This window comes from Coregonus lavaretus (genome assembly GCF_964263955.1).
Source record: "Coregonus lavaretus genome assembly, chromosome: 4".
NCBI classification, from domain to species: domain Eukaryota; kingdom Metazoa; phylum Chordata; class Actinopteri; order Salmoniformes; family Salmonidae; genus Coregonus; species Coregonus lavaretus.
Window position 1 is genome coordinate 67,625,613 of NC_139991.1, and position 23,993 is coordinate 67,649,605.

The following is a 23,993-nucleotide window of genomic DNA, read 5'->3' on the forward strand; positions in this document are numbered from 1 at the left end:
GGAAGTAGCTGTCTACTGACCACCACAAACCAATGCTGGCACTAAGACTGCACTCAATGAGCTGTATAAGGCTATAAGCAAACAGGACAACGCTCATCCAGAGGCAGCGCTCCTAGTGGCGGGGGACTTTAATGCAGAGAAACTTAAATCCGTTCTCCCTAATTTCTACCAGCATGTTAAATGTACAACCAGAGGAAAATAGACCACCTTTACTCTACACACAGAGACGCGTACAAAGCTCTCCCTCGCCCTCCATTTTGCAAATCTGACCATAATTATATCCTCCTGATTCCTGCTTATAAGCAAAAACTAAAGCAGAAAGCACCAGTTACTCGGTTAATAAGGAAGTGGTCAGATGAGCTACAGGACTGTTTTGCTAGCACAGACTGGAATATGTTCCGGGATACTTCCGATGGCATTGAGGAGTACATCAGTCACTGGCTTCATCAGTATGTGCATCGATGACGTCGTCCCCCAGTGACCGTACGTACATACCCCAACCAGAAGCCATGGATTACAGGCAACATCCGCACTGAGCTAAAGGGTAGAGCTGCTGCTTTCAAGGAGCGGGACTCTAACCCAGATGCTTATAAGAAATCCCGCTATGCCCTCTGACGAACCATCAAACAGGCAAAGAGTCAACACAGGACTAAGATTGAATCGTACTACACCGGCTCCGATGCTCGTCGGATGTGGCAGGGCTTGCAAACTATTACAGACTACAAAGGGAAGCATAGCCGCGAGCTGCCCAGTGACACGAGCCTACCAGACGAGCTAAATAACTTCTATGCTCACTTCGAGGCAAGCAACACTGAAGCATGCATGAGAGCATCAGCTGTTCCGGATGACTATGTGATCACACTCTCCGTAGCTGATGTGAGTAAGACTTTTAAGCAGGTCAACATTCACAAGGCCGCAGGGCCAGATGGATTACCAGGATGCGTACTCTGAGCATGCGCTGACCAATTGGCAAGTGTCTTCACTGACATTTTCAACATGTCCCTGACTAATACCAACATGTTTCAAGCAGACCACCATACTCCCTGTGCCCAAGAACACTAGGATAACCTGCCTAAATGACTACTGACCCGTAGCACTCACGTCTGTAGCCATGAAGTGCTTTGAAAGGCTGGTAATGGCTCACATCAACTCCATTATCCCAGAAACCCTAGACCCACTCCAATTTGCATACCGCCCCAACAGATCCACAGATGATGCAATCTCTATTGCACTCCATACTGCCCTTTCCCACCTGGACAAGAGGAACACCTACGTGAGAATGCTATTCATTGACTACAGCTCAGCGTTCAACACCATAGTTCCCTCAAAGCTCATCACTAAGCTAAGGACCCTGGGACTAAACACCTCCCTCTGCAACTGGATCCTGGACTTCCTGATGGGCCGCCCCCAGGTGGTAAGGGTAGGTAACAACACATCTGCCACGCTGATCCTCAACACAGGGGCCCCTCAGGGGTGCATGCTCAATCCCCTCCTGTACTCCCTGTTCACCCATGACTGCATGGCCAGGCACGACTCCAACACCATCATTACGTTTGCTGACGAAACAACAGTGGTAGGCCTGATCACCAACAACGATGAGACAGCCTATAGGAAGGAGGTCAGAGACCTGGCAGTGTGGTGCCAGGATAACAACATCTCCCTCAACGTGATCAAGACAAAGGAGATGATTGTGGACTACAGTAAAAAAAAAGAAGAGGACTGAGCACGCCCCCATTCTCGTCGACGGGGCTGTAGTGGAACAGGTTGAGAGCTTCAAGTTCCTTGGTGTCCACATCAACAAACTATCATGGTCCAAACACACCAAGACAGTCGTGAAGAGGGCACGACAAAGCCTATTCCCCTCAGGAGACTGAAAAGATTTGGCATGGGTCTTCAGATCCTCAAAAAGTTATACAGCTGCACCATCGAGAGCATCCTGACTGGTTGCATCACCGCCTGGTATGGCAACTACAGAAGGCTCGGCCTCCGACAGCAAGGCACTACAGAGGGTAGTGCGTACGGCCCAGTACATCACTGGGTCCAAGCTTCCTGCCATCCAGGACCTCTATACCAGGCGATGTCAGAGGAAGGCCCTAAAAATTGTCATAGACTCCAGCCACCCTAGTCATAGACTGTTCTCTCTGCTACTGCACGGCAAGCGGTACCGGAGCGCCAAGTCTAGGTCCAAAAGGCTTCTTAACAGCTTCTACCCCCAAACCATAAGTTTCCTGAACAGCTAATCATGGCTACCCGGACTATTTGCATTGTCTTTTACGCTGCTGCTACTCTGTTTATTATCTATGCATAGTCACTTTAACTCTACCCACATGTACATATTATCTCGACTAACCGGTGCACATCGACTCTGCACCGGTACCCCCCTGTATATAGCCTCCCTACTGTTATTTTATTTTACTGCTGCTCTTAAATTTTTTTAAAAATTGTTTACTTATCTACTTAACTTTTTTTCTTAACTGCATTGTAGGTTAAGGGCTTGTAAGCGTTTCACTGTAAGGTCTACACCTGTTGTATTCGGCGCATGTGGCAAATAACATTTGATTTGACTATGATTTGGAATAAGTCGCAAAAAAAGGTATGCGCAGTTTCTGGCCTTAATGCACAAGTGATAATACATCATTCACAAGTGATAGGCTAATATTGTCACCCATCAGACTATTCTTAATGTAATGTTGTCTTTACATATACTAAATAATATAATATTAGTTTTGATTTAGAATGGACCATTATCATGCACCTGTCTCGGAACAGGGGCATGGGGGGGGGGAAAATACATGTCATCTATGCACTTAAATAGCGAATGGAGGACTATGCACTTAAATAACGAATGGAGGATGCTTTTATCATGGTTCATTTTCATGCCAGCCAGGTAGGCTATACTCCTGTTGTAAAGTGAAGCAATGTGCTTAATATTAGGAAAGTTGATAAATAAATATAGTAGGCCTAGCCAATAGAAAGCTGATTGGATCCCCCTCTTTTTAAGAGGCCATCAAAACTGTTCTCATACAATTGCATAACCTATAGAAATGTTGTGCAACATGAGCTCATTGGCACTCATGAAGTGTTTGATTAGATTTTCGATCACATTTGCATTGATGTCAGAGTGATTAGAGGGACAATAGAGTGCTGAGTACCAGGCAGTTAGCAAGTTTGGTAGGCTACTAATGACCATCGGCAGCATCAGAGCTTGGAGAAGCCTAATTACTGTGACTAAACGGTCATGTGGAATTTGACTGCCTTCATGACTCGTGACTGCCGGTGTGGTGGTAATACGGTCACCCGTAACAGCCCTAGTCACATAGCACAGTGTGACATGTAATAATCGTAAATACTGAATCCAACGTACAGTGTGGGAAGGCCTTAACCAGAGCACAAACTCCATATCTTTGCCTATTCACACCAGTAATAATTCCCTGAGGTTCTCAACTTCAACACACCACCACAATATGGGAGTGATTCAAGGCTGCAAGTTCATTCATTTGCAGTATGACCAATAGAAACATCAGATTTTGGAACCAGTCCTATTGGACTCCTATGGGGATTCTATCTTCTAGGATCCTATAGGATTCCAATACAAGAATCCAATAGAAAAATCCTATCAGATTTTAGAACCAGTCCTATTGGTTCCAATAGACTCCAATATAAAATAAAATCATATAGTATAGGTTCCAAAATCTGATAGGATTTTCTATTGGATTCTTATATGATTCTTTTGATTGGAATCCTATAGAATTTTCTGACTAGTGTAGCATCTAACGACGCACTTAGCACTTAGCTGTTCTACCAGTGGTCTGAGGCAGTCGGTAAATAACAAGTGTTTTCAAGTGCAACTTTAGTAACAATGATTTTGGGAAACAGCTCAGAGATTTAACAATGCTCCTACGAAGGTTCTTACGATGAATTTAGCCTTAAAGGGAAACTTCATCTCCAGCACCACCTCAACATATGTGAAAAATGTTTGTTTCTTTGTTTTGTAGTAAAACAGATTGAGGAAGATAAGTGTTTCCAATGACACATTTTTATTTGTCACATGCCGAATACAACAGGTGAACAACCTTACCGTGAAATGTTTACTTACAAGCCGTTAAAATAAAAAATAAAAACTGCATTGTTGGTTAAGTAAGAAAATATTTGCAAAACATTTTTAATGCATCAGTGTGCATCGTGTGATGTTGACCAATTGTGAGTAGGCGTTGCCTACTAATTGATTGATGATTTCATTGGAAACACTTATCTTCCTCTTCCTTTTTTACTACAAAACATAGAAACGTGCCATTTTCCTCATATGTTGATGTTGGGGTTGATGCTGGAGATTTTTTACATTTCCCTTTATTCAGATAATTTTGGGAAACCGGGCCCAGGTAACTAACCAGTCATTCATAAGTTGACAAAATATTTTAAAAAGGAGAAGTTCATTGAAGGGACTTCGATGTACCTCGTCTGGCGGCATGTCTCGGGGCAGCAGGAACACCCAGAGCCTTTTCTCTTCTGGAGTTGCTTCAGGCTCAAGGAACAGTAGCACCTGTCCTTGGATACGGTTGCTGTTGGATTGTTTTTTACGGGCTTTTCCATAATGTGACAGCCCACTAATGCTTACAATCACGTGTGAGTGTGTCACCTTGGGTATTAAGAACTCCCTGTTATTTCTGCATATATGGGCCACAAGAAGGTTCTCAGCTGCGGACACTTGGAGGGGTGAGGGGGGGGGGGGGTGAGAGAGAGATGAAATGCATGAAACCAATTTCTCATAGTAATGTGTGGTGTTTCAATGCAGATTGGTGGAGCCACAACAACAATTCACTCACCATTAACCTCGCAGTGAGGTAGATGTAGTTGGTACATATGTCCCTCTGGACTCCTGAGTTGAAACAAGGGGCCTGCAGGCTCATAGCTGGTGTTAGCAAGGATACCCCTGTCCCAGTGGACCACACTGTACTCCACGATTCCTGGCCCCCTCATCCCAAAAACCAGCCCTGTAGCTCTACACTGGAACCTGCCACGAGACCCACACTGGACCCTGGGGAGCACCATGAAATGGAGGGAGTGTAAAATAGAGGTGGGGTAAGTCTAAGGGTAACCAATGAGGGACGTGCCTTAAGATGGAGGCCTCCATGCACTTAATTGCCACAAATGCCTCGTTTGCTAAGTCTTCTTTATTGTATTGCAGCTTGCTCTCATTACAATTTTTTTGTATCTGCATTGGAAGAATATACATGAATCCAATTCTAGCTCCCAGACACCGGCCATTGATTATTATGACATGAAAGAGACTGTAAACAGGTGAAACATAGGCTGGTATTCAAGCAATTGCAAAGAGTGGGTTTCCAGATAGTTCTTTCAGAGGTGTGTTTGATTTGCATGGGAGTTAACACTTGATTTAGAAACTGCCAGTCTCGTGGCGTGATTAATTCAGTTCTGACGGCAAACCTGACTAAGAAGTTATCCAGTACACAGACAGACAATTTCAAATGCACTATCTGGAAACCCACTACCTGCAATACATTTGATCCCGACCATAGGCTTGCTTCAGCATTACAGAGAATCACAGAAAGAGATAAGGAGGAAACGTTAGGCTGTGTTTGGGCTATGATTGGGAATAAAACATGAGTACGCTCAGCCTAAAAAACACAACTGTAATTGATCATTAAACCCAAAGTAGTTACCTGTAGGTAATCTTCTTGTCTGTAATTGTTTTGTCAGGGTCAAATTCTTCAATGAGGGTTTTTGTCTATAAAAGTGGAAGACAACAGTGAGGTTAGTATACGCAAACACATGTCTAAGTGAAAAATCCATTGTAAAATGTTATTCATATCAAATCCGATTTTATTGGTCACATACACGTGTTTAGCAGATGTTATTGCGGGTGTAGCGAAATGCTTGTGCTTCTAGCTCCGACAGTGCAGTAATATCTAACAAGCAATATCTAACAATTTCACAACATATACCCATATGCAATCACATCATGGGCAATAATTGAGAAACATGTCATATGGACTATTTCACACCAAAATCATTTTGTGAAAACCCAGTTTGTGCTGTTCAATTTAAATCAATAACTCTACTGTTGCAAATACTTTAGAGGTCTCATTTGTCCCAGAGGTAGATCCCAGGGAAGAAATGCGCTGATCGTGCCACCCAGGCTCCATGTGAGCAGGGCACAGTTTGTAGCGATTGTCTTCCATTAAGATGTCAAACTCAGTGATCATGTTGTTGGAGAGCCTGTGGAGAAGAATGATTCTACATTGTGACAGTTGGAGGCAGGCAGAGCCATAGATTTACAGAATTCAACCAACTTTTAGAATGGACGCAATGTTAGCGCCTTTATTGTCAAACTTTTGATGATGTTACAATATGAGATTGCCTCTGACCATTCCCCTCTGACCATTCCCCTCTGACCATTTCCTATGAAATGACCCGCTGCAAACAGAGAAAAACAGAGCTGCAAATAATTTTTTATTCACTTGCATTTGTGAATGTGTATCCATTCTGAATTGGCTCTAAATCACTTTATTACTGTTTTTAACAACATTGCAGATAAGCATGCCCCATTTAAAAAAACAGAGAGTTAAGAATAGATCGAACCCTTGGTTCACACCTGAATTATCTGAGTTCATACGCAATAGAGATGCTGCCTGGGCCATGGCTAGAAGTACTGACTCCGGCCGGGACTGGCAATCCTTACGATAATTGAGAAAACCATGTGTAAAACTTGTTCGAAAAGCGAAATCTGATGATTATATTAACACTAGCTGACTGTTCTGGAAATCCATATAAATTCTGGAAAACTGTGAAATCATTAAAGGGTTGTACTTTCTCTGCTCTTACAAATTAATGTAGTCTGGCCCCATTACTGATATAATTAATTAAATCAACATTTTATTGACAGAATTCAAAAACCTAATCACTGTGACAATGTACTGGATGTTGATGGGGGAATTTTACTGAATACATTTGAAAATGTCGGTCAGGGTTTTTCCTTTCAGCAATTCACAGACAGTTAAGTCCTTGATGTGTTGTTGGCATTAAAATCTAGAGGGGCCGACCATTTGGATCCAGGTCTGCTCAAGTGTGCAGCGTCCCTCATTGTTAGCTCAATAACCCACATCTTTAATTTAACATTGTTATCAGGAAATATTCCTAAAGTGTGGAAATCAATTTATGTGCTGCCACTACATAAGGGAGGTGATTGTTGTGATCTTGACAACTATCGGCCCATATCAAGGCTTTCTTGTCTAGCTAATATTCTTGAATCCTTGGTGAATGTGCAACTTTGTTCTTTTTTAAATCTGTGAACTGTATTTTGAATGTACATCAAATCAGGGTTTAGACCTGGGCACAGTACGATTACTGCAACCACATCAGTTGTAAATTATATTGTCAATGCTTTGGATGCTAAAACGAATTGTGCTGCCCTATTTATAGATTTGTCAAAAGCTTTTGATAGAGTTGATCATTCTATCTTATTGAGTAAGTTGTCTGTGTTACGCCTTGGCACTGATGCCTGTTTGTGGTTTCAGAATTATCTTAGTGACAGAACCCCGGCTATTATGATAGACAGGGTTAAATCCGAATTTCTTGAAGTGCTTAAAGGGGTACCCCAGGGTTCGATTTTGGGGCCATTGTTGTTCACGTTGTGTATAAATGACATTGGAAATACATCTCTACGCAGATGACACAGTTATTTATTCCTGTGCCTCTTCAGTGCAGCAGGCCATTCGTGACCTTCAACATGATTGACTCAATCCAAAAACACTTATAGATCTTAAATTAGTGTTAAATGAAAATAAAACCAAGTTTATGCTGTTCTCTAGGTCTCCTAATGTTGACCCTAAGGATGTGCATATTTGCACTCCAAATGGAGCCCAAATTGAGCAAGTTTCTCACTATAAGTACTTGGGTATCTGGCTTGATGACAAGTTGTCATTTGAAACACACATTGAAAACTTGACAAAGAAGCTGAGATCTATGAGTTTTTTTTATATAGAAATAAATCCTGCCTCAGTTCTGAAAATAGAAGGAAGATTGTTCAAACAGCTTCTCCCTGTAATAGACTATGGTGACATTATTTATATGCACGCGGCAGCCTCTGTTTTGAAACCGTTGGACTCAGTATTCCATTCAGCAATACGTTTTATCACTGCAACACTACAAACATGTGGGATGGACCTCTCTGTCTGTAAGAAGAGAGCTGCACTCTTATTTATTTACAAAGCCATCTTGGAGAAACTTCCTCTGTACATTACTTCACTGATTAATTTTAGACGTACAAATAACCAAACCCGTTCTCAGGGATGGATAACTCTGGAGATGCCTTTGGTCTCCACAGAATTAGGAAAATCTGCCCCTTATGTGTGGAACAATACACAGAACTCCTTGCAATTAGATATTCTGGTGCCTTTTAGGCATTTTAAATTATTGATTGGCGACTTTTATGTTACAAAATGCGATTGCTTTTGTTAAATACAGTGGGGAGAACACATTGTATGATTTTTAAGTAATTAATTTGCATTTTATTGCATGACGTAAGTATTTAATACATCAGAAAAGCAGAACTTAATATTTGGTACAGAAACCTTTGTTTGCAATTACAGAGATCATACGTTTCCTGTAGGTCTTGACCAGGTTTGCACACACTGCAGCAGGGATTTTGGCCCACTCCTCCATACAGACCTTCTCCAGATCCTTCAGGTTTTGGGGCTGTCGCTGGGCAATACGGACTTTCAGCTCCCTCCAAATATTTTCTATTGGGTTCAGGTCTGGAGACTGGCTAGGCCACTCCAGGACCTTGAGATGCTTCTTACGGAGCCACTCCTTAGTTGCCCTGGCTGTGTGTTTCGGGTCGTTGTCATGCTGGAAGACCCAGCCACGACCCACCTTCAATGCTCTTACTGAGGGAAGGAGGTTGTTGGCCAAGATCTCGCGATACATGGCACCATCCATCCTCCCCTCAATATGGTGCAGTCGTCCTGTCCCCTTTGCAGAAAAGCATCCCCAAAGAATGATGTTTCCACCTCCATGCTTCACGGTTGGGATGGTGTTCTTGGGGTTGTACTCATCCTTCTTCTTCCTCCAAACACGGCGAGTGGAGTTTAGACCAAAAAGCTCTATTTTTGTCTCATCAGACCACATAACCTTCTCCCATTCCTCCTCTGGATCATCCAGATGGTCATTGGCAAACTTCAGACGGGCCTGGACATGCGCTGGCTTGAGCAGGGGGACCTTGCGTGCACTGCAGGATTTTAATCCATGACGGCGTAGTGTGTTACTAATGGTTTTCTTTGAGACTGTGGTCCCAGCTCTCTTCAGGTCATTGACCAGGTCCTGCCGTGTAGTTCTGGGCTGATCCCTCACCTTCCTCATGATCATTGATGCCCCACGACGTGAGATCTTGCATGGAGCCCCAGACCGAGGGTGATTGACCGTCATCTTGAACTTGAACTTCCATTTTCTAATAATTGCGCCAACTGTTGTTGCCTTCTCACCAAACTGCTTGCCTATTGTCCTGTAGCCCATCCCAGCCTTGTGCAGGTCTACAATTTTATCCCTGATGTCCTTACACAGCTCTCTGGTCTTGGCCATTGTGGAGAGGTTGGAGTCTGTTTGATTGAGTGTGTGGACAGGTGTCTTTTATACAGGTAACGAGTTCAAACAGGTGCAGTTAATACAGGTAATGAGTGGAGAACAGGAGGGCTTCTAAAAGAAAAACTAACAGGTCTGTGAGAGCCGGAATTCTTACTGGTTGGTAGGTGATCAAATACTTATGTCATGCAATAAAATGCAAATGAATTACTTAAAAATCATACAATGTGATTTTCGTTTTAGATTCCGTCTCTCACAGTTGAAGTGTACCTATGATAAAAATTACAGACCTCTACATGCTTTGTAAGTAGGAAAACCTGCAAAATCGGCAGTGTATCAAATACTTGTTCTCCCCACTGTATGTTTAATCTTGTGTATTGTGTTTTATTATAGTGTGTTCTATTTGTAATATATATGTAGGGCTGTTGTATTTTATTTATGTATTGAGTTTTATTTGTAAACGTATACAGGGCTTTCTTGTAAAATAGTTATATCTCAATGTGACTCCCTATTTAAATAAAGGTTAATAAATAAATAAGTCTACTATGTTGTAGTGTCAACAAATTGCATATTTGCTTTCTCTGGACATTTTCAGAGGTTTCAAAAGCAATCCTTAAACAAACAGCATAACCTGAAAGCGTAAATTATCACTTAGCATCAGCTATGGAGGAGCGTCGGGCCACTCGGGGAATGTTCAGACAGAAACCTCAACAGCCGAACTAAAAAAAAATCCACCTGGGTACTGAACCGTTGTGTTTTTGAGCATGTCTATGACTATGCCTACCTCCAGAGCCATTTGGAGTTTGGTTGTTGCGGTTTCTATTCTACCTAGCTATAATGCTGTTAGCTAGCTAGCTAACAGTTACGTTAGCAGGCTAGCTATCCAACTTTTTTTTATAGTTGTTAACTATCTAGCTAACGCTGCTATGTTAGAACAACAAGCAAGAACGTTTTACTCACCATACGGTTTCTGTAAAGCTATTGCCGATCATGTATAGGTTAAGTTTCACAGCACCTTTGTCAGTGATTTCATTATTGCAAAGACTGAAAGAGAGAACATGGTGCAGTTTTACTGTCTTAAAAGTGCAATCTGCAATAGTTATTGCTGTTCAATGGACATTCCATATTATATTGTCCTTACTTCAGGACTTGAACTTTGTGCAGATGTGGGAGCAGCACATCCAGGTGTGTGTCAGTGAGGTGGCAGTCACTAAGGTCCAGCTCGGAAAGCCCTTCAGAGTGTTCTAGAAGCAAGGCAAGTGTTGAACAGGCCCTTGAGTCTAAAGGGCTCTGACTGAGGTCCATCTTCTTTTCCAGGGTTCTGGAGAGTAATGAAGCAAGCCTCACTGACCTGTCTCCATCTTCCACAAATCTCAAGTGCAGGAGTTGCAGCAGAAGAGGTTTTCCAAAGCTGTTGTGTAACAAAGTCGAACAAGGTAATTAGGCTAATGGACGTTCAAATGTAAAGCACTCACAAGATCACAGAATGGTTGTGTGCGTTTGCTATTTACTGCAGGAGTAAATGTTGGATTCAGGAGAGGACATTATATGTAGTCAGACAAATGTTAAAACAAGGAAGCTTTCTTAAGATAGGCATCTCACCTCATATGAATCCTGTGAAAAACATGAAGCAGCTCCTCTAGTCCTGCATCGTCAACATGGCAGTCGTGTAGGATTAGCTCTGTGTCACCATCAGCTTCCTGGATGGCTGCGGAGATGACCCTACAGTCTCCAAAACTGAGGCTCAAAACAGTCTCTTTCTCCTGCCCAAACAGGTCCATCGCAGAGGAGCAGGAGAGGTCCAGTTTGTGATGCAGCACTGTCAGGAGTGCAGGTGCTGCCCCTCTCTTTGTTCTCAATCCTGCACAGGTATGGAGGAGCTCCAGCAACAGTTTCCTGTCGACCCTGCAAGGTAAGCATGAATTGGTGGACATGTACTTTGGAACAGTATTCTATTACAGCTTGGTCGCTCCGACTAGACGTAGGATAATACGATTATTTTGGGTTACATCCAATACCTATAATATGTTACAAATGGTCTGGTTACTTAAGACAGAAACGAAAGTACAAAGGTTGCATGTTCGAATCGCGTTGGGGACAACATTAGCATCTTAGCTAATTAGGAACTTTAGTTAACCACAACTTTAGCGTTTTGCAACTACTTAGCATGTTAGCTAACCCTAACCACGTTAAGCTAACCAGCTAGCTATGTTAACCTAACCTGATAGCTATGTTAAGCTAACCTGCTAGCTAACGTTAGTATCAAATGCTAATGCAACAAGACGTATGATACTGTATGACTGCCAAGACGTATGAACTGTATGACCACTTTTCCAACAGTTCAACACCACAGGACCATTTGTAACACACAAAAAAACATAATATCATGCAAATGGGTGTGCGACCAGGTTGTCTGTTCACTCATACCCAAAAACACAAATTTAAATCAAGTAAAAGACACATTCAAGGTAAGGGATGCTGATAGACAATTGGACAGTGACCTGAGCTCAGAGACTCTGTGTAGAAGAGTCAGAATGCTCTCCATTTCCTCCTTTGGAATGATGGTCAACAACAGGTTGAGTTTGACCCCGTCACTGTAGTGCAGGGCAAAACGAAGCGCTTCACAGTCATCATGGTTCAAGACCAGGTTGTTCAGGTTGATCCATTCATCTGATGACCTCACTAAACTGTTCACCAAGTGACCAGCACGTTGCTCATGTATTTCTCTCAGAGCTGTCCTCTCAAACTGGGAGCTTGTCCTGCGGACACAAAGGAAGACGGTACCAAGTTATATAATTACTATAAACAGGAAAACAACATTTTCATTGTTGGAATCATGTAACATATTTAATATAAACTAGAAATCAATATATTGTGTCACCCAGTCCTTTGAAAGTGAACATTCTTCAGCAAAGGGAGAAGATGAGGTATGTATTGGTCTCTGATTCTGCTCCTCCTGAGGTTGATGGTGATGGGTTGTGTGGTGCTCTTCAGCAGGTAGTGAAGCACATCCCAGTCCAGTGTACAGTTAGACAGATCACTACCTAACTTTTCCAGAAAGCATTGGGTCAGTTCTTCATCCTGAGCCTCATACACCACAACAGCCAGCTGCTGCAGAGTCTCCTTACTCAGTCTGCCATAGAAACACACAAACATAAACACCCATCTGCAATTTCAAAACAATAGCAAGCCTCACAAAACAAAAGTCCATCATATTTTTTCAAGTGTGAAGAAGATCTAGAAACAAAGAAACTTGCCTGATAGTGAGTGGACCCTGATGACACAACAAGGTAGTGAGAAGGAAACCCTGGATTGGACAGTCTCTCAGATTTAAGATCCTTACAGTCCAAACTCTAAGGAGTGAAGCTAAACCACTGAGCACTCTACACTGCACCCCTTCTTTTGGAATTGGCCTAGACAAGACAAGAGTCAGCTCCTCAATGACCATTGGGCTTCGGCATGACGTTGACTTTGCCAATCTGGCCAGTTTCGCTGTTGACATTTCGTTAACCCTGGAAGTCAATACAAATAAGAGGACTTATTCTGCAAATCATGATCAAAACACTAATTTTTTTTACCCCCACCATTCTACATTGTTAAAATACCACTAGCAAGATCATACTTAAGTTTGTGAAACTCTTTCACTTGTTTGAAGAGTACTGCAGCTCCTTGGAAAGAGATACTATCTGGGGTGAGACTGACGTTGAGTTTTTCTCCAGGGGCAGATTGGCCTAGGACTGCACCTACTGCATTGCAGGTTACAGTGGGCAACCACCCTGACAATGTGATGGTGTAGTCTAGGGCCTGGAGGAGTGAGGAGGCTAGCTGTGCATCCCATTCTGAGCCGAAAGGGAGTGCACCCCATAGAGACAGCTGGAACTGGTCATCACAGCTTAGAGAGCCCTTTCTCTCCGAGAGGTCTATGGACCAGACTGCAGGAGCTGACCGATAAACAGGCAGTAATGCTTGACAAACTTTTCTGCCTGTTTGAGTCTCGTAGTCTTTCCAATGTGAGAACAGATCTAACAGAAACAAGCACCTTTCTGGAGAGTTGTCTGAATGAGCAAACCCAAGAACTGACAACAGTTCCTCAACAGAGCTCTGTCCTGTCTCAGTGTTGTCCAGATCTCCATGATCAAGCAGGTGCAAAAGGAAGAATCTCTTTAGTTGCTCAGAAGTCAGTGTAGGCATCTTCACCTCTGTATCACTCTCATCTTGAGGAATAATCCTGCCAGAAAACAATGTGTTAGGTCATGAAAGGCTGGAACAACTTCTCACCTCCTGTATGTGTTTGAAAGGGACTGAACATTGACCTACCTCAGTTGTGAAATATACGGTAGACACAGAAGAAAACTCCTTATTTTACTTTTATCAGTCTCAAGCCAGCCCTTCAGTCGAACTGGTTTCTTCTCCGTTTGGAGTTTCAGCACCTCAAGTAGGATGGAGGCCTTGTCTGTACTGAGGTCGAGGACCCAGGCTGCAGGCTGAGCTGACTGAAAGACTGTCAACAATGATGGGAGAATTTGGCCCTCCAATTCAAGTTCAAACAACTTTGCAGAGGAGTACAAATCTAGCAGAAAATCACTCTGTTCATCTTTGTTACCACTGGCAAAGGGGAAGTTTGAGTAGCTGCATACTGTCGACAGCATCCTCAGTGTCTCCTCTCCTGTCTCAGGCTGATGCTGCTTTGCAAAACAGAAGAGTTTCAAAAGGCCTTCAATGGTTCCTTTAGTGTCATCATACTGGATCAGAATGCAGTCATTGAACCTGTTCATAGAGAAAACCTTTTTTTAATGACCACACTCCATTAGGACCTTTATGCTAAAACTGTAGACAATGAAAAGTGTTAGCCTGTAAATCGCATAAACAAAAATTGGTTTAAATCAGACAAATAACAAAACATGACTTTGATAAACTTGCCTTAGCTGTGAAATATAAGGCAAACAATGAATGAGGTTCATGTCACACTCATAATTTGACCACCACAGCTCCACTGGTTTCTTCACATTTTGCAGTTTCATCACCTCAAGGAGGACAGAGGCCTTCGTATCAGCAAAGTGTATGTACCAGACTGCAGGAAATGACTTGAAAACTGGCTGCAATGTTGGTAGAACTGCTACACCTTCGTCACTCTCATATTTCCCTATATGTTGGTACAAACTCAAAATGAATTTGCTCTGTTCCTCTAAAGAATATGTGCTAGCCAGACAAAGCACTGCTTGCAGGTCCTCCACAGATTTCAGTCCTGTCTCCATCTGGTACAGAGCCCCGTGCAGCAAGATATCCTGCTGGAATGAACTCACCTCCATTTTCCATGCCACAAATGACTGTCTCAGATCAACAGGTTCAACAAACCTAAAATAATGGTATTATACAATGGTTATACAGTTATCATAATGAGGCTTGAGCTCAGCTACATAATAAACAACCTACATAATGACCGTACAGTACATGTAATGTATCCACCTGATAGCCTCGATGCTTGGCAAACAGTCAAATATGCTCTTTCCCAAGGAATCAGCTGCATGCAGTGAGTTGTCGACCAAATGTAGACAGAGTTTGACCTTCTCTGGTCTCTTGCGCTTCAGGACCTCTCCCACTCTCTCCCACACCTTTTGGTCCCGTTGCTCCTTGACTCTTAAGTGAATTTCATATTCACACAGTCTTAGCAAGCCTTCAGAGTCACTCGGGTTCCCTGAGTGAAGAGCAGCTTTCCACAACTGACATTGTGTAGTGGGATCCAATCTATTAATTACAGTGACATAACTTGTTTTATCTAAAGGCAAGATGATAGTGTTCAAACTATGTTATGTACCATGTCAATGTGATACTTTCAGAATCTGTTAGTTTAAGTATTGATACAATATCTTACCAATTAGTATGAATATACTGTCTAAACTCTTACAGCCAGAGCTGAGAGCACTTCCAAAGCTACAAACATAGTGGAAAGGATCACTGATAGCAGACTTACCTGAGACATTGAAGATTTTTCAAAGAGCCCAGAATCAACCTCAATCCTGGATCAGAGAAAGTGCAGTCATTCAGGTACAGACAGACATTCCTGTTTTTGGACTGGTTGATCACATATGACACAGCACAACACTGTTGAGGATCAAGATATTGTCCATTGAGATCAAGCTCATACTCCACTTTTTGTAGGAGGAGTGAGCAGGCTTCGGGTGACTGGCGCTCATACAAGCACTGGCAAACGAAGAGGAGATCAGCATCCAACTCGGTATGGGACTCATCATGTCCCTGTAGTGTTGCAGGGCTGAGGAAGGTGTCTATGACTTTCTCAAGGTATATGTCAGATATTTCCCTTATCTGGTCCTCTGGCACTACACAGTTAATCAATTCAGCAATGTCACTGGACAAGAGTCCACAGAGGAAGGACACAATGTACTTCAAGTACTTTCCTTCTTCTGTCTGGCACTGTTGAAGGACGGCGGTGATGTTTCCTGGTGTCATCAACAGGAAAAGAGCAGCCCAAAACTCCTGCATCGTGTTGTGGAGAAAAGCAAATGAATGGCCTGTTGACAATTCCTTTGCAGCACTGGATGTCAAGAACGCACGTTGAACCCTGTTGTCCTTGCAATCCATTCCTGTCAAGTTTACAGTTTTCGCAAGCAGTGCTTGGAAAGAGTTTGTAGCAATAAACTTGATGTTCCCCATGTTGTCATGAATGTACTTATCCAGATACTCAACATTTTGGTCACCGTGTCTTTTCATGCAATGACGAAAGATCCGCACATACATTTCTGTTATGGTGCATGGATGGTTATTAGCCTCAGAGGGACTAAATGAAATGCAAGCAGTCACTATGAAAGCGTACATTGGGACATGGCATAGACTGAATAGTGCGTCGTTGCTCGCAACACTACAAACATAGTCATCCTCAGTGCCTAACATCCACTTTAAGTAAGCATGGATGGACTCGTTGTTGAATCCTTGGACCTCCACTCTGTAAGATGGCCAGTCAGATAAAAACTCGCAGTCTTCTGCCTCTGGTCTGCACGTGGTCAGAATCTTGGCGTCACACAGAAGTTCTTTTGCCAAAATGTTATTTAGCACTGGGTTGCCAATCACATCCATGATCCCATCAAACACGAAGATAACATTTTCTGAATTATTTTGAATATCACACAGCACCACATCCTCTGTGCCTTCCTCTGGCTTAAGGTATCTTTCAAACAGCAGAGACCTCAAGGATGAGGGCTGTGAAGAGTGAGACATTGATCTCATTGAAGGCTCATCAAAGTAGAACATATAGCTCTCTTGATGATTCTCATTCTCTGCCCAGAGACTCAAAACTTGCTGGACAACAGTTGTCTTTCCAATGCCAGGTTTACCAACAAGTAGAATCTTTTTCTCATTGCTTTCTAGTAAGTGACCAGGGGACAGTTTTCCCTTGTCTCTTGGAATGTAAGTCTTAAGTTTCTTAGAGCGTGCTTTTTTGTACTTGCTTTTAGTTTTGGACAGCTCACTCGAGTCTGTGTCCAAAACGACAGGAATGTATGAAAAGGGTTTGCATTTTGCCTTGTCTTTGAGGAAATGCATGTGCTGGTCCCATTTTGCATGAAGAAACTCAACGGCTTTCGATCGCAGCTGTCTTTTGTACCTCTCACAAGGTCCTAATTCTAGAGAGAAAACAGACAAGAACAATGAGAAAACCATTTTAAATTTTCTTTACGACTACATCAAGCTTGTGACTCTACAAACTTGTTGCAGCATTTGCAGTTCGTTTTGGTTGTGTTTCAGATTATTTTAATGAAATGAATGGTAAATTATGTATTCTGCCATTTTGGAATCACTTTCATTGTAAATAAGAATATAATATGTTTCTAAACACTTCTACATTAAAGTGAATGCTACCATGATTACGGAATGTCCTGAATGAATTGTGAATAATTATGAGTGAGAAAGTTACAGAGGGTCAAAGATCATACCCCTAAGACATGCAAACCTACTCTGTTATTGGTAATGGTGAGAGGTTAGTATATCTTGGGGGTATGATCTTTGACCCTCTAACTTTGTCACTCATCATTATTCACGATTACCATTCATTTCTATTGGGCTAGGAATATGGGACCAAATACGAAACTTTTGACTACTTTATTTCTAACAATCTTTAAGGGTGTCAATCATTTTGACTCCTACCTTTTTGAGAAAAAAATAGATTACTTGTTAAACAAAATCTCTTTCTCTGAGCAATTGTATTAGGATAAAATATATATTTTTGCATACAATATAGCTCAATATTTGAATTATTTATTTTATACAGTCATTATTGCTCATCTTTATCAAGGGTTTCAATAAAGTTTAATTATTTTAACAAAAGCAGGTCATATCTCAACTCTATTGACGTACACAAGCAGCTGGATCACATTACGTACCAGAGACGAGGTCATTCTGTAAATCTGGGTCATCCGTAAACGAAAAGCAGCTGATCCATTGATGTAAATCTGGGTGGCGAGGTTGATTCTGGGTAGGGTTTGTTCTTGGGAAGGTTTGGTTCCTTGTGTTGTACAATATTTTTAACAGTTCATAACTGGCATATTCCCCTTTCTTCATGACCATGTCCAGCATCTTTCTGGTTTTGACAGACCTCTTTTTATGGGATTTAATTTCTCTAACTTGTTTTTCGCTGAGGATGTTATGTTTTCGCAACTCATCAACGACCAAGGAGGGTTTCTGGAGGTGACCCTCAAGAGGGGCTCTGCCATTTTGGACATACTCAAAAGCAAACTGCTGTGTGCTTGCCATGTTGTGGGTCTCCTTACAGCCATGTTGTGGGTCTCCTTACAGCCATGTTGTGGGTCTCCTTACAGCCATGTTGTGGGTCTCCTTACAGCCATGTTGTGGGTCTCCTTACAGCTATAAACTTTGTCTGCCTTTGTACCTGTAAAATACAGTGGAAGACATAAGATTATGAAGCTACAACACATCCCTTTCCCTGTCTGTCTACAACACATCCCTTTCCCTGTCTGTCTACAACACATCCCTTTCCCTGTCTGTCTACAACACATCCCTTTCCCTGTCTGTCTACAACACATCCCTTTCCCTGTCTGTCTACAACACATCCCTTTCCCTGTCTGGCTACAATGTCTATGTTTTTGCAGTCCATGTGAAGCTGACATGAAAAATGCATTGACATGGAATTTTGAGATTACAGAAAATTAAAAGCTACAAATACAATATGAGCAGCGACTAACCTGGGTGTGTAAACTGTTTGGATTTGGATACTAGAGGTGCTCCTGAGTAAAATGTGCCAGGCACACCGTTTTGTGTCAAGAACTGCAACGCTTCTAGGTTTTTCACGCTCAACAGTTTCCCGTGTGTATCAAGAATGGTCCACCACCCAAAGGACATCCAGCCAATTTGACAACTGTGGGAAGCATCCCTGTGGAACGCTTTCAACACCTTGTAGAGTCCATGCCCTGACGAATTGAGGCTGTTCTGAGGGCAAAAGGGGGTGCAACTCAATATTAGGAAGGTGTTTCTAATGTTTTGTACACTCAGTGTATTTCATGATGTGTAGCCTAACGTGTACAATGATGTCCACATCTTGATTTAGTGCATTATTATAGGGGAAGCATTATAAAAAGCCGCCTCAATATTTGCAGCCATAGGTGATATCATCTTTCTAGGAGCTGATCCGTCATCAGTATTGTGGAATAATTCTAATGTTAAGGTAAGATTTGAATGGAGAAAGCTGATCCGAGAGCAGTGTTGCCTTTCATTCGATCCTATCAGTATGGACACGTCTCAGCGATGCACTTAAGAGAACCTTCTCTCTGCGTGGTGTTTTGGGAAACATATGTTACATCTTCGGCCATTACAGGAAAGATATATCAACACTCATAAACCTAAATTCCATCCCCATCAGGAAACCGGGCCCTGATCAATATAATAGATAATCTGTGGTCAAACACCATAACTGAAATGTGTTAGTCACACACAATATCTCAATTGGCCCAAGGGGGGACGGGACGCTGCATCATCTGTGGGGGACGACATGCCTACTGTTGCCTTGTTTTCTAATTAATCCAGAATATAATATTTTAAAAAATGAATATATATATATACACACACACACACACACACACACACACACACACACAGTGCTATGGAAAAGTATTTGCCCCCTTTCTAATTTTCTCTACTTTTGCATATTTGTGATACTGAATGTTATCAGATCTTCAACCAAAACCTAATATTAGATAAAGGGAACATAAGTGAACAAATAACACAACAATTACATATTTATTTTCATTTATTTCATAAAACAAAGTTATGCAACACCCAATTCCCCTGTGTGAAAAAGTAATTGCCCCTTACACTCAATAACTGGTTGTGCCACCTTTAGCTGCAATGACTCCAACCAAATGCTTCCTGTAGTTGTTGATCAGTCTCTCAGGTCGCTGTTGAGGAATTTTGGCCCACTCTTCCATGCAGAACTGCTTTAACTCAGTGACGTGTGGGGTTTCAAGCATGAACTGCTCGTTTCAAGTCCTACCACAACATCTCAATTGGGATTAGGTCTGGACTTTGACTAGGCCATTCCAAAACTTCCAATTTGTTGCTTTTTAGCAATTTTCATGTATACTTGATTGTGTGTTTTGGATCATTGTCTTGCTGCATGACCCAGCTGCGCTTCAGCTTCAGCTCACAGACGGATGGTCTGACATTCTCCTGTAGAATTCTCTGATACAGAGCAGAATTCATGGTTACTTCTATTAAGGCAAGTTGTCCAGGTCCTGAGGCAGCAAAGCATCACCAAACCATCACACCACCACCACCATGCTTGACCTTTGGTATGATGTTCTTACTGTGGAATGCAGAGTTTGGTTTTCGCCAGGCATTACTGGAACCATGTCATCCAAAAAGTTGTACTTTTGAATAATCTGTCCATAGAACATTCTTCCAAGTCTTGATGATCATCCAGGTGCTTTTTGGCAAACTTGAGTCTAACCAAAAACCAATTTAATTCGATGTCCCCCAGTTTGCATACTCTGAATTTCATGTCAAATCAAATCGTTATTTGTCACATGCGCTGAATACAACAGGTGTAGACCTTAGAGTGAAATGCTTACAAGCCCTTAACCAACAACGCAGTTAAGAAAAATAAGTGTTACGTAAAAAAATAGATGAGTAAAATATTTAAATAACAAATAATTAAAGAGCAGCAGTAAAATAACAGTAGCGAGGCTATATACAGGGGGTACCGGTACGGAGTCAATGTGAGGGGGCACAGGTTAGTTGAGGTAATATGTACATGTACAGTTGTGGTCAAAAGTTTTGAGAATGACACAAATATTAATTTTCACAAAGTCTGCTGCCTCAGTTTTTATGATGTCAATTTGCATATACTCCAGAATGTTATGAAGAGTGATCAGATGAATTGCAATTAATTGCAAAGAAAATGAACTGAATCCCCAAAAAACATTTCCACTGCATTTCAGCCCTACCACAAAAAGAACCAGCTGACATCATGTCAGTGATTCCCTCGTTAACACAGGTGAGAGTGTTGATGAGGACAAGGCTGGAGATCACTCTGTCATGCTGATTGAGTTAGAATAACAGACAGGAAGCTTTAAAAGGAGGGTGGTGCTTGAAATCATTGTTCTTCCTCTGTTAACCATGGTTACCTGCAAGGAAACGCGTGCCGTCATCATTGCTTTGCACAAAAAGGGCTTCACAGGCAAGGATATTGCTGCTAGTAAGATTGCATCTAAATCAACCATTTATCGGATCATCAAGAACTTCAAAGAGAGAGGTTCAATTGTTGTGAAGAAGGCTTCAGGGCGCCCAAGAAAGTCCAGCAAGCGCCAGGACCATCTCCTAAAGTTGATTCAGCTGCGGGATCGGGGTACCACCAGTTCAGAGCTTGCTCAAGAATGGCAGCAAGCAGGTGTGAGTGCATCTGCATGCACAGTGAGGCAAAGACTTTTGGAGGATGGCCTGGTGTCAAGAAGGGCAGCGAGGAAGCCACTTCTCTCCAGGAAAAACATCAGGGACAGACTGATATTCTGCAAAAGGTACAGGGATTGGACTGCTGAGGACTGGGGTAAAGCCATAAATAAAGAATGGTACCAACACATCCTCCGAGAGCAACTTCTCCCAACCACATTGCCATTATATGGACTTGGTCTTTTACCAAATAGGGTTATCTTCTGTATACCCCCCCCCCCCCCCCCCCCTACCTTGTCACAACACAACTGATTGGCTGAAACGCATTAAGAAGGAAAGAAATTCCACAAATTAACTTTTAAGAAGGCAAAAAGTCAGGGTAGCCACTTGATTAGCTGTTCAGGAGTCTTATGGCTTGGAGGTAGAAGCTGTTAAGAAGCCTTTTGGACTTGGCGCTCTGGTACCGCTTGCCGTGCGGTAGCAGAGAGAACAGTCTATGACTAGGGTGGCTGGAGTCTTTGACAATTTTAGGTCCTTCCTCTGACACCGCCTGGTGTAGAGGTCCTGGATGGCAGGAAGCTTGGCCCTAGTAATGTACTGGGCCGTACACACTACCCTCTGTAGTGCCTTGCGGTCGGAGACCGAGCAGTTGCCATACCAGGCAGTGATGCAACCAGTCAGGATGCTATCAAGGGTGCAGCTGTAGAACTTTTGAGGATCTGTGGCAAATCTTTTTTCAGTCTCCTTAGGGGAAATAGGTTTTGTCGTGCCCTCTTCACGACTTTCTTGGTGTGTTTGGACCATGATAGTTTGTTGGTGATGTGGACACCAAGGAACTTGAAGCTCTCAACCTGTTCCACTACAGCCCCGTCGATGAGAATGGGGGCATGCTCGGTCCTCTTCTTTTTCATGTAGTCCACAATCATCTCCTTTGTCTTGATCACGTTGATGGAGAGGTTGTTATCCTGGCACTACACGGCCAGGTCTCTGACCTCCTCCCTATAGGCTGTCTCATCGTTGTTGGTGATCAGGCCTGCCACTGTTGTGTCGTGGGCAAACTTAATGATGGTGTTGGAGTCGTGCCTGGCCATGCAGTCATGGGTGAACAGGGAGTACAGAAGGGGACTGAGCACACACCCCTGAGGGGCCCCCATGTTGCAGATCAGCGTGGCAGATGTGTTGTTACCTACCTTTACCACCTGGGGGCGGCCCGTCAGGAAGTCCAGGATCCAGTTGCAGAGGGAGGTGTTTAGTCCCAGGGTCCTTAGCTTAGTGATGAGCTTTGAGGGCACTATGGTGTTGAGCGCTAAGCTGTAGTCAATGAATAGCATTCTCACGTAGGTGTTCCTTTTGTCCAGGTGGGAAAGGGCAGTGTGGAGTGCAATAGAGATTGCATCATCTGTGGATCTGTTGGGGCGGTATGCAAATTGGAGTGGGTCTAGGGTTTCTGGGATAATGGAGTTGATATGAGCCATGACCAGCCTTTCAAAGCACTTCATGGCTACAGACGTGAGTGCTACGGGTCAGTAGTCATTTAAGCAGGTTACCTTAGTGTTCTTGGGCATAGGGACTATGGTGGTCTGCTTGAAAGATGTTGGTATTACAGACTCAGTCAGGGACAGGTTGAAATTGTCAGTGAAGACACTTGCCAGTTGGTCAGCGCATGCTCTGAGTACACGTCCTGGTAATCCGTCTGGTCCTGCGGCCTTGTGAATGTTGACCTGTTTAAAGGTCTTACTCACATCGGCTACAGAGAGCGTGATCACACATTCGTCCGGAACCGCTGATGCTCTCATGCATGCTTCAGTGTTGCTTGCCTCGAAGCGAGCATAGAAGTATTTTAGCTTGTCTGGTAGGCTCGTGTCACTGGGCAGCTCGCGGCTATGCTTCCCTTTGTGGTTTGTAATAGTTTGCAAGTCCTGCCACATCCGACGAGCGTCGGAGCCGGTGTAGTACGATTCAATCTTAGTCCTGTATTGACTCTTGGCCTGTTTGATGGTTTGTCTGGAGAGCATAGCGGGATTTCTTATAAGCATCCGTGTTCGAGTCCCGCTCCTTGAAAGCAGCAGCTCTACCCTTTAGCTCAGTGCGGATGTTGCCTGTAATCCATGGCTTCTGGTTGGGGTATGTACGTACGGTCACTGTGGGGACGACGTCGTCGATGCACTTATTGATGAAGCCAACTTTGTATGCGTCTCTGTGTGTGGAGTAAAGGTAGTCCAGAGTTTTTTTTTCCTCTGTTTGCACATTTAACCTGCTGGTAGAAATTATGTAAAACGGCTTCAAGTTTCCCTGCATTAAAGTCCCCGGCCACTAGGAGCGCCGTGTTTTGTTCCTGTTTGCTTATAGCCTTATACAGCTCATTGAGTGCGGCCTTAGTGCCAGCATCGGTTTGTGGTGGTAAATAGATATCTACAAAAAATATAGATGAAAACTCTCTTGGTAAATAGTGTGGTCTACAGCTTATCATGAGATACTCTACCTCA

General features: G+C 42.8%; 1 protein-coding gene across 2 annotated transcripts in view; it reads right to left on the bottom strand.

Moving 5' to 3' along the window:
* Positions 1 to 23,993, bottom strand: part of LOC311127592 (uncharacterized protein) — a 44,912-nt gene that overhangs the window by 1,331 nt on the left and 19,588 nt on the right. For both annotated transcript variants that reach the window (XM_084159410.1, XM_084159409.1), the window contains exons 2-17: positions 17,991 to 18,496; positions 15,569 to 17,234; positions 15,064 to 15,342; positions 14,518 to 14,952; positions 13,915 to 14,364; positions 13,220 to 13,825; positions 12,855 to 13,109; positions 12,479 to 12,730; positions 12,099 to 12,356; positions 11,200 to 11,502; positions 10,739 to 11,008; positions 10,558 to 10,641; positions 6,093 to 6,237; positions 5,682 to 5,746; positions 4,824 to 5,035; positions 4,454 to 4,704 (exon numbers count right to left, since the gene is read on the bottom strand). In XM_084159410.1, the coding sequence (XP_084015536.1) occupies positions 4,454 to 4,704; positions 4,824 to 5,035; positions 5,682 to 5,746; positions 6,093 to 6,237; positions 10,558 to 10,641; positions 10,739 to 11,008; positions 11,200 to 11,502; positions 12,099 to 12,356; positions 12,479 to 12,730; positions 12,855 to 13,109; positions 13,220 to 13,825; positions 13,915 to 14,364; positions 14,518 to 14,952; positions 15,064 to 15,342; positions 15,569 to 17,234; positions 17,991 to 18,360 (5,901 nt within the window). In that variant the 5' untranslated portion in view covers positions 18,361 to 18,496. The remainder of the gene's footprint in view (positions 1 to 4,453; positions 4,705 to 4,823; positions 5,036 to 5,681; positions 5,747 to 6,092; positions 6,238 to 10,557; positions 10,642 to 10,738; positions 11,009 to 11,199; positions 11,503 to 12,098; positions 12,357 to 12,478; positions 12,731 to 12,854; positions 13,110 to 13,219; positions 13,826 to 13,914; positions 14,365 to 14,517; positions 14,953 to 15,063; positions 15,343 to 15,568; positions 17,235 to 17,990; positions 18,497 to 23,993) is intronic.